This window comes from Engraulis encrasicolus, chromosome 23, assembly GCF_034702125.1.
Source record: "Engraulis encrasicolus isolate BLACKSEA-1 chromosome 23, IST_EnEncr_1.0, whole genome shotgun sequence".
Lineage (NCBI taxonomy): Eukaryota > Metazoa > Chordata > Actinopteri > Clupeiformes > Engraulidae > Engraulis > Engraulis encrasicolus.
The window spans coordinates 19,260,841-19,272,540 of record NC_085879.1 but is presented as its reverse complement, the minus strand read 5'-3'; the positions used below and the strand labels follow the sequence as shown (position 1 = coordinate 19,272,540).

General features: G+C 46.0%; 1 protein-coding gene across 1 annotated transcript in view; it reads right to left on the bottom strand.

Annotated features, from left to right (window-relative positions):
• Nucleotides 1–10,938, bottom strand: part of gpc3 (glypican 3) — a 369,037-nt gene extending 358,099 nt beyond the window's left edge. Inside the window, exon 1 of the mRNA XM_063190031.1 lies at nucleotides 10,750–10,938. Within this exon, the coding sequence (XP_063046101.1) occupies nucleotides 10,750–10,906 (157 nt within the window). The 5' untranslated portion in view covers nucleotides 10,907–10,938. The remainder of the gene's footprint in view (nucleotides 1–10,749) is intronic.
• Between the last annotated feature and the right edge of the window lie 762 nt (nucleotides 10,939–11,700).

The window sequence follows — 11,700 nt, the reverse complement described above, 5'->3', positions numbered from 1 at the left end:
CTGGAGGATATGTGTGTGAGTGTCCTTTTCGTGCATCAACACGTTGCCATGCGAGTTTTATGTCAATTCTGCGCGCGGTAGAGCACCAGCTGCAATGTGCGCAGACAGACGCGTGTGTGTGTGTATTGCAATATTGACAAAACTGTGAGAGGCAATCTTCCGAACTCCCATGTTGAATTCGTGGTAGAGTCAAACAATGGTGGAAAACTAGCCTGGTGAACCAGCGCCACCCGCTGGACGGCAAAATGTTTTGTCTACGGGTGGGTCTGGCCTCGCATAATGATTCAATGAAGCCAGAATGCCATGAATCTGGCAAACCAATTACAACGCAAAGATGTGTTTTGAATCAAAGCGGGCAGGGTTTTGAGGGTAGGTTGTTCTCATCAACAATCTTCGGATGTATTATGCATCGAGGCCAGACTAAATTAGACATCCACATTTAGTCTAGTTTATCAGGCTAGTGGAAAACAGTAATAAGAGCCCCATTGGCTATCTGCCCCCTAGATGATGCCTCCTGTATCTTGAATCCTGTCAGTCATCCTGAAGCAAGTATGTGCACTTGGTCGCACACCGTTGCATGCATAGTTTTAGGCACACAGCAAGCATGTCCCTGGCCTATAAGTCCATGGCAGCAACTGGGGAAGCTGGCCTGGCACGGCTGATGCCCCTTCTGCCCATTCACTGCCTGTTCCCATTCTCCCTCTCCATGCATGTGTTTGGAAGTGAATGAAGTACATTCAAAATGATTTTGCAACCTGCAACAGGAGATATAATGACTGACACCCAGAAGTATAAGACTCAATAATGTCTCATTATATGATTGTGAAACTACAATACAAGTGAAAGCATACAGCCAGAAAAGAAACTCTCCAGTCAGCCTGGCTGGCTCCTGGTGCTGTCCCCCTAACTGTCACCCCACAGGCCTCTTGGACCCACAGTACAGGCAGCTACTGGGCAAGGGTTGCGGCCATACCAGCCTGACTTGGCCTTTGGTCCCCATGCTGTCACTTGGCCCCCTTCTCTTTTCCTGTGTTGTGCTCCTCACTGTGCTCCCAGTGACCCCGATGTTCTCCACTCTGTGTCTTTTCCAAATGCGCCCACTCCATCCTTTCATTCTGGAGTAAATAAGTTACCCCTTATTTATTTTGTACAGTACCTGTCAGAGGTGACATGGTGACTCTCATGAATGCAGATCAAATATACCCTTCGGTACCAATAAAAGTTATGTAAAAATCTAATCCCATGCGCAGAAGTAGCTGAATTGTTTTTCAACTGAATTAAAGAATGTGGTGCCTGTCAGCCCACCAATGACCAGTCATTTCGACAGTATATGCCACCATTATACAACTGACGAAATCGGGGACCTCATTGAAAAGACATTACGTAGTCTGGGAGCTACTCAGACACTGTGTACAGTATTACACAGTCATTGGTGAAACTGGTGGCCTGACTCTTCAAAAGCTCCTGAATGAACATCGACTGCAACGAACACTACGATTCTTTCTTTCTCTCTCAGGTCACCGACATTCCATGCATATGTGATGATCCGTGTCCTGTGCACCGGAAAACCCCCACAGTCAGCTAGGCTGGCCCCTCATGCTGGCCTGGCAACGAACCCGCCATCTACCCCATCTGCCCCTGTCTACCCCCAACTCCATGATGGACCCACAGGCCAAAATGACTTTCCTCACACAATTTAGGAGAAGTTCACAAATATTACAATGAATGAGTGTGGTGCTGCTAACCCACTAAATCAGTGGTTCTCAACCTTTTTTGAACAAACAGCCCCTTAACCTCATCATAAGCCTCCCAACATCCCCTTGACCTCATCATAAGCATGCAAACGCCCCCCTTAGTATTGAAAAATAAAATAGACTAATGCACCTCGGGAATTAAGACCCGCCCCCACTCTGCTGAATCCTTCTCAATGCCCCCCTAGGGCTCCCCAACGCCCCCTGGGGGGCTGTAGCATACCCGTTGAGAAACACTACACTAAATGGACCCAAGTCTATTTCTATGTGGCATAAATTCACCAGTAAATACACAGTATTTCTGTGTCCCTGTATCACCCCTGGCCTAGTCCAGACCAGCGTGACTTGGTTTCATTTAAGGTTCAGAAAATCTCATTTTCTACTCGCTATGACATGATAAACTCACATGGAGCACATACGGAGATCATATTGTCACTTTCACAGATCAGTGTCGCACCATGAATATGGCATGATCAATGCCCTGAGCACCAGAAAAAATAAAACCCTTCAGTCAGCCTGACTGGCTCCTGATGCTGGCCCTTCTCTTTATTCCACTCACAAAAACAGCAGAACTTCAGCAGACTCACAATGAATGAATGAATGAAGGAGTGTGGCGCCAAGCCCAAGCCATCTATACATCCTAAATAATACACCAGCCTGGCCTTCTCCTACTGCCTCTGTTGTCCCTCTTTTCCAATAACTCGATGGACCCAAAGGCCCCAAAGAGGGTCAAGGTAGGACCGGAGTCTGAACCCGATCGACGTGACCTATGGTCCTCATGCCCACTCCACGTTTGTTCCCATGGCCCCGTTCGATGCATAATTTAGAAGGTCAGGGCGGGGACCGGCCCAGCAAGACCCATCTTGTCCTATAGTTTCCATGCTGCGGCTTCTTTTCCCATGCTTCCAATCAATGCATTTGTTTTTTTTAAATTGCATGATGTACCGTCAATGTATGTCGAATCCTGTCACAGCCAGGTGACATCCTGACTCTCTCGTCTCGCCCTACACAGGAGAAGCTCAGTAGTCTCACAATGAGCGTGTGTGGCGCCAACCCAACAGTGACCCAAGTAATTTCAATACACCATAAGTAATGCTCCAGCCTAGCTGGCCCCACTGTCCGTCCCCTCTCACCCAGAGCTGGCTTTACGGATGGGCAGACTAGGCAACTGCCTAGGGCCCCCCCAATAGTCGACCGTGCAAATGGCAGAAAAATGGGCCCCATGTCTATATTTCTGCGAGGGCCCCCAAATGGGTAGAACCACCACTACTCTTTCTGGCCCCACACTCTCCGTCTCCCCTCCAAACTCAGTGGATTCACAGACGGGTACTCTACCAGGACAGGGACCCTACAGAGGCTGTACTAACCTCATGTTTCCATATCGCCTTCCCCAATAGCCCTGTTTAAGGCATACTTTATTTCTATATACTATTTCATTTATTTTGTACTCACCACAGGTGACCAAATCACATGGATCTAGATAGCGTACAGTCATGAGTGTGGTTGGCTACATTCAGAAACTGTCTATGTAATTATATACAGTCATTGGCACTAATGATGACCTGCCTCTTCAAAGCACGCTGAAGAACTCCCAACAAACTATTCATCATTCAACATTTCCCTCTCTCTCACACAGGTCAGCGTAGCTCCATGCATATGTGATGATCCGTGTCCGGTGCACTAGAAAAAGCCTGCAGTCAGCCAGGCTGGCACCTCATGCTGCCGCCACTGTCCCCCTTCTTCTCTATGTCTCCCCAAAAGACTGAATGGACTCGCAGGCGGCTGCAAGTCCAGGGCAGAGAGGGGACCACCAGACCGTACCAACCCCACCCCCACCCCCACCCCACACACTGCCGCTTGATGAGGATGACCCTTTCCCGGGACAACGCGTCGCCAGCTGCCTGTGACCCATGACCCCAAAGCACCCGTACCCCACTAATTAATTACTCGTCGTGGGTCCTGCGTCCCGAGTTCTGTGCCGCCTCTTTGCTTCATGGGAGTGGAAGACAGACTGCTGTCTGATTAGCTCCTGTTCCACTTGTGCTGCAGGTTTCCTCTTCAGCTCTCAGCCCCCTGACATGGACATGTACATACTCCCCCCATCCAGTCTCTGCCTTTGTCTCTCATCATTCTTTCTCTCTCTCCTTTATCACTATCTCTCTCTCTCTCTCTCTCTCTCTCTCTCTCTCTCTCTCTCTCTCTCTCTCTCTCTCTCTCTCTCTCTCTCTCTCTCTCTCACCCAGTCTCTATTACAGGACTGGGGACTAATGCTCTCATCTCCATCACACAGACAAATAAGACTCATATAAGCCCCACTTCTCTGTCACGGTCTCTGTCTCTCTATCACCGTCTCCACTTTCCACAATAGCTCTTTCTCCCTCCCTCTCTCGATCCTCATTTCTCCACTACATTTCATCCCTTTTGTCCTCTGTGTCATTCCCATCCACCCACCACCCACCACCACCTGTCTCCGTTTCGCTTTTTCCATCATCGTCTCGCCTCTCCTCTATCACTATCTGCGTGTCACTCTGTCTCCCCACTTCCTGCAGGACAGAGAGAGATGCTCTCAACTATGTGACATGGACAAATAACGCACACCTCAAGCTCTCTACCCGCCCCCCCCCTACACTCTACGAATCTCTCTCTCGTTCTCTCCCTCTCCATCTTTCTCTGTCTCTCTCCCCCTCTTCCTCCCCCTGCAGTAGCGGGCATCGGGCCCCTGCGCTGAGCTCCCATCTGTGGGGGTTTTTGTATGCAGGTCAGTGGTAGCCAAGACGGAGCTGCTGACACCAAAGAGAAGAGCGAGAGGGGAGACGAGATCTGTGACAGAATAACAAGCAACTTCTACCGCTGCGCACACACACACTCACTCGCATCTCACTCTTACTAATGCTTCTGATCGGTGGTGGGCAGGGCAGGGCAGGGCAGTCTGCTCAGGGCCGGTTGGCTCACGTCTGGTCTGCGGGTGTTTTGTGTTAAACACGGGCCAGTGGAGTGGAGAGGAGTTTAACTGTGGCCGGCCGCCGAGTGTTTTCAAGGGAGTTGGTCTTGAGATCAGAGGATTGCAGATTCAAATGGCAAAGTAGCAGGGGAAAATGTAGGTTTGTGTGTGTCCTAAAACACACACACGCGCACACACACACAGATGTACACGCACACACACACACAGATGTACACGCGCACACACACACACACACACACACACACACACACACACACACACACACACACACACACACACACACACACACACACACACAACATGATATGTATTCTGAGAGGATATGCTGCGCACTTTGATGTTCTGGTGGGTCATGACTCCTACGGAACTATGCATGAACAACAACATGGAGCGTCTGGCTTCCCTTCACGCCACTTTCATCTTTAATATGTCCCAAAACACACACACGCACACACACACAGAGACACACACACAGACGCACACACACACACACACACACATGTACCAAGATGTACATACATCCTGAAGGGATAGCGTATTCACCACACGCTGCGTTAACAACATGCGGCTAGCATCTCGCTTCCTTCAGCCTTCAAGCACTTTCTCTCACCTCAAGTAACCCTCCACGTACACGAGTACCCTATAAATTCACAAAATATCTGCTATGTAATGTCTACAAACACCAGCTATTTCTGTCTTTAATATGTGTTTGTGTGCCGTTTAAATGGATTGCAACAGCGCGTCGGCCTGTTGCGACTGCGAGCAGAAGTGGTTTATACATCACTGCAATATCGGGGTGGCTTAAACCTGAAGGCCATTCATTATTCAAAGCACACTATTAATGGACGGTCGGCACGGGCCAAAATGTTTGCCATTCAAGGTTGCTACTGTGATGGAGAGCAAGGGAAACCACATTTAGGAGGTGAATAATTGATGACAGAAAGAAATCAACTTCTTAATGTGCAAAAGTAGTCAAACAACAGCCAAGTATGTTTTTAAAATTCAAAGAAGGAAACCAAGAAAGAAAGAAAGAAAGAAAGAAAGGCAGAACGAAAGAAGGAAAGAACAAAAGAATGAAAGCCGTGCAAAAAAGAACAGACAGAAAGAACAAAAGAAACTGAAAGAAAGAACCAGAAAGCGAAAAAAGCAAGGGGAAAAAGTAATGAAAAGAAAGAAGCATTATCATTAATCCGTGGAGACAAAACCCTTGCAATGCAATAAATCTCCACCACCTTCCACACCAGGCGCCGGTCTCTCCGGTGCCCCGGTGATCACTAGCCATTGGCATGACAGATACGCCACCGGGCCCCCAAATGCTCCCATTTCCAATTAGCATTAAGGTTGTCCACATTCATTTGCAACTCCAAGGACACAAACGTGCGCGGGATATGGATGGGGGCGCCTTTTGCTAAGTGTATAGCTGTGTATAGCAGGATGGAATACATAGTCGAAATGTCTTGGTATAGCACAGGAAAGTGATTTCAACGTTCAATTGTTCTCTCTCCATCTATTTGTCTCCGCATCTTTGCATTGGTTAGTGCACATGCACGGGTACAGATACACATGCATGCATACACAAGGACACATTCTAATGAAATAGTCGACCAACACTCCTCCATTTGTTTCCTTGTGTTTACATTAGTTGGTACAAACAGACACACGGACACACACACGCACACACACACATTCTAATGGAATCCCCGGCATACTTCTCAATTTATCTCCCTGAGTTTGCGCACACACACATACACACACACTTATGGAATCTCGGGCACATTTCTCCATTACTTGTTACACACATGAACATGAACATATAAACACACAAGCACACACACAAACACACACACATACACACACACACACACACACACACACACACACACACACAAATAGAACGATATGCATTCTAATGGGATATTCTACACACTTTCCTCCAATTGCCTCCGCGTGTTTGTAGTCGTTATCAAACAGAAGTGGGAGGGAAGGCCGCGTCTTTAGAAGGTAGAAAGCCTTCTGTTTTCCTTCTGCTTGTGTTCTTCTGAACACAGGTAATTTCCCTAATTAGCTGATCCACAGTCCCAATGATTTGCGAGCTCATTAGAATCGTTTTGTGCGGATGTGAGCGGCTGGTTGTGGTGTGGGAAATGGTTAGGGGAGTTAGTGAGGTTAGGGTCTCGATATGGAGATTGAAGGGCTGCAGGTTGGAATCCTTAACCATTGTGCTCGCCCACACTCACATCTAGAGAAAGGCTTTATGGCTCTTTGACGGGATCAGGATTATAGAGGCTCGTTCCTTTCCTTTTTTTATTATTTATTTAGTGTTAAGGAGATAGCATTGTTGACTCCACCTCTAGGTAATTTTGTTTACAAACAACAACTGATTGTCCTCCTCCTTTTAAAGACAGTTTCTGCCATCCTCAGAGGCAGACATTTACGCCAATGTTTTTCCCCCCAAATTAAAGTACTCACATGAAGGTCACATGCTCAAAGAAAGGGAAAAGAGTGGCTCAAAAACAGAATTCGGTTACCATCGTTCACATCTAGGAGCCGTTCAAAAGAATCGTTACGTTCACGAATGTCACAACACTCTCATCCATGGACCATGAGCCCTTGAGCAATGCACCTAACCCCACATTAACAGAAACCAACTCCTGTAACCAATAACAACTTTCCAAATGTCTTTGGATAGAAGCGCCTGCTTTGTAGTGTAATGAAAATTGTTCATCAGATATGTGCGAAGGTTTTTTTCCAATTGAAGACAGGCTTTTTTGTGCATTCCAGGGTGAAATACATGGGAGGGGATTTTAACAAGGGTTTTTTAATTATTGGTCTGTGGAATTGTATTTTAATTAAGAGGTAGCCACTGTGGGCTGCTTGTGGCTTCAGTGTGGGGTTGGACAATGCATCAAAAACTAATCGAACTAACGGCCACAACTAGGGATGCACGATGTCAAAAATTTCGGCCGATACCGATATCCGATTGTGATATTGCGGTTTTGGCCGATGACCGATATTAACCGATACCGATGTTTTTCTTTCTTTTTTAAAAAAAAAAAAGAGATGACAATGATGCAAACAATCAGAATTTTTGAATGTCGTCTTATTTCCAAAAACACTTTTTAACTCCCTGTGATAATCAGATAAAAAATAGAGACAAAATAGAAGACAAACAGTGAAAGTCATCGTCAAGTCCATTCTTTTAGAACCGTAACATATAAAAAAAAACATCGTCGTTAACATCGGCCCAGTTTTACCCATCAGACCGATGTCCGATGTGTTGAATATTGGCCGATATCGGCCGATACCGATACATCTGGCCGATACATCGTGCATCCCTAGCCACAACCTGTTAATTGACAGTAATAAAGGTTATTATTACCGTCGTATTAATTTGTTATGGGGGAGGGCGGCGTATCCATATGGGCCCATAATGTAGTGCTTTACCCCTGCATAAAATGCTTCGCTGCCTACTTATCAGGTCTACACTGCATTTGCTCTTCAGTTCACTTAGGTATGATCAATGGTCATGCCGTCATTGAGCATCTTGGCATATCTCAGGGGTACTGCTGTCCTAGTCAGTCCAAGAAGGGGGGCCTGTGGTGCGCTGTGGCTCAGTGTGCTAAGCCCCCCACCGTAAGGCTTGCATGACCATGGGGACCCAGGTTCAAATCCGGCCTGGGTCCTCTCCCAATCCCACCCTATAGCTCTCTCCCACTGGTGTCCTGTCTCCTTCTACAACTGTCCTGTCTAAGTAAAGTCTAAAATGCCCCCAAAAAAGAAGGGGGCCTGCATTGGCCCGTATTATGGCCCTGAACTGAACAGCCAGCGGTAGTACAATTTCTAACTACGACAAAGCTGAAAAGTAAACATAAAATACGAAATACGAAAGAATATTGACCATGTTTTGCCCTTACATGTACTTCCTAAGAACATAATGGCCACACTCCGACCCCCCTTTTTTGTTTTTGTTTGTTTGTTTTGTTTTGTTTTGTTAAGAACTGCCACTGACTGCTCTCAGCATGAGTTGAGCATCTTGGCATATCTCAGGTGTAATGCTCTCAGAAAGTTGAGCAGCAGTGTCTAACAATTGTTGTCCTACACACCACCCCACTTCTGACAGTGGCATATATGCCAGGCAGGGTTGCCAGATGAAACTGACAATTTCAAGCCCAACATATTCTCAAAACCCACGTGGAAACACCCAATTTGACCTTAAATTAAATTGATTTCTATGGCCATAAAATGTCAGAATAACCCACCCAAATGCTGTTTTTACCCGCAGACAGCTATCCGTATGATGGGTAGAAAACCGCCCAATCTGGCAACACTGACGCCAGGTACGGCCCTTACCACCATAGGGTGGGTGAAAACAATTAACCTGAAAACGCACACTTACGCTACGCTACTCTGACACGGCACTACTGTAAGACATCCAATTAGCACTTCAGCAGGGCCAACAGCAGCGCTGTGACAGCGAAAAAAGAGAAAATTATCAATTTACATAATGATTCACAGAGAGCAATATAAAGTGCCTTGCGCAGGACTAATTACTGGACACCTTGGCATCCAGTGAAGGCAAATTGAGGGCACTGACAACAGAGACAGTAGACATGCACACACATTGCCCTGAGGGTGCTTTTACACACACAATCGAGCATACTACTCCCGCCTCGGCTATGAAACTGAAGGTATATAGGCTAGACTTTATTGTGCCATAAGCTTAACATCTGAATTACCAGCCAGGGGAGAACTGACTGAGCATCAAGCTCTTTTTTTTACAGAAATCATCTTATCAAACAATTAAACATGAATAAAAAAGAGTTTAGGCCAATGACAAAATATTGCTAGTAAAAAAACTCAATGAATGCATTAAAACATTTTATGCTGACTGTTACAGTGTGCTGACAAGTGACAGGAGCATTTATTCATTTTATTCATTTATTCTGCCTCCTTGTAGTCCTGTTGAGAAGGAAAAGTGTTTGTTCATCACTACTGTGAGCAACCGGTCTAACTGGCATGCCCACTGATATGGCTAACAAGTGAGACAAGGAAATTATGCTGATGAACCATATTTTATATAATTCTCAATAACCACACTTCATTGTATTCACTAGAATGACCTTGGTATAAAATGCAGTGCAGTCTGCTTACAGTCCTGGCAACGCCTGAACCTGGAGGTTGGACAGTTTGTTTCCAATGTCTCTGTGACTCAGTGTCACACTGTCATAAGAAAAATAAAACATGCCAGATAATTAGATATACAATTGCTAATGTTATTGTTTGCGACTTGGGCTAGTGTTTCATCAGTGCAGTCACAGAAACAAAACAAGAGCAACAACAACAACAAAACTCCTCGTCAAAACTTCAAAGGGGTTTCCATTGCAAAAAAAAAAAAACTCTGTTGCCAGTCACAACAAAACTGTTAGTCACAACTCGTAAATAAAACAGTGTTGACTAACCTAACCCACTTTAATCATATCCGATGGCAGATGTTCCACACCTGGTGCCACGGGAGCCAATGAAATGAACAGCCTTGTCTGAACTAGCGAGAGCATCCCCACAATCTAGCGAGAATGTATGGAGGATGTCATTGATTTGGGGCAATAAATCCGGTCCGGTGATTTGTCAACTTTCAATTTCCAGAATCCAACAGCTGCAGTTTCACATGGCGTAAACTGTGACCTATTGGTTTAGTCACTCATAAAGGTGTGTACCAACTTTTCAAAGCAAGTGATTTAACTTGGAATGTAAGTGTGATGTCGTTTGCCAAAAACGGCGCCATCAATTATTCATAAAAATGAGATTATCTTAACATTTTTAATAGCCTAGTGCAGACTCAATATTGCTTTTATAGGCCTAGGCTTGAACTTACACTAATGCGAACAAAGCCAAAAAGCACTGCACTGTGCCTATAGGACCCAGTGTTTTCTGAACAAAGAGCAAAAACGTTGCATCACAACGACAGGTTCTGTAGCCCGTATAATGGCATGAGAAATGGGCTAAATCCTTTGTGTGACTGAGTAGGCTATAGCTTACCTGTCACGGGGGCTTCTGGAGCCCCCTTCATCCCAGGGTACAGAGACTGGAAGGATGAACGCACTTCTTGGCAGTTGAGCACCTGCCCGCTGGGTCGGGTGGCAGGCCAGCACAGCGCGAAAAGAAGCAGCGCTCCGGATACAGCGATTCCGTTCATGGTTGCAGAGTTCAGAGGAAGCCAGTATTACCGTCTCCAACGACTTCAGAAGTTAGAAAGACTAAGCAAATAAACGAATTTTAAAAAGCATTCAAATAACTGTAGGGTAAACTAATCGTTTGCCAGGGTCCAGCTTCTGTTCAGCTGTGTAGTGGTGCACACGAGCATCCTCAGCGTCCACGAAAACTTCCCGTTGCCAGTACAAGCTCAGCAGATCCCTGTCGAGCTTTCACTTACACCAAAATGACTAAGTTGTAGTCTACGGTGAGACTACAGCCCACATCGCATGGTAAACTCCTCCTGGACTTCCAATGGCACCTAAGGCGAGCGTAGAGATGAGAGGCTGATTCAGTCACTGCCTGTACGTTGTGTTGTCGCTGAACCATGCGTGTGATACGTCAGGAGCCCCTCGCGCATCCCACATGCCACTGTGCAATTCTAGTGGCTTATTTCTGTAGGGTGGGCAAACAGACCATACAACTAAGCAAAAATGCGATACACTATCTTCTCCTTTCCCAAAGCAACACAAGCCATTATTACCACCCAGGTATTTCAATATTTTAGTTTAATTTCAGTCTGACAATTGGCACATTTCCAAGGGCCAGTCAATGGGGGGCTGCTGACACCTGCTGGTATGGTTTGATCATTACAATATACCGGGCACTACGTCCGGATAAATTCCAGTGTCATGCTTGTTCAAAGATGAAAGGTTGCTCACAATCGGACTGGCTAATTAAAATGGCTATGCTGGGCAAATATTTGTATTGTATACATGAAAGTAATGCTGAAATAAG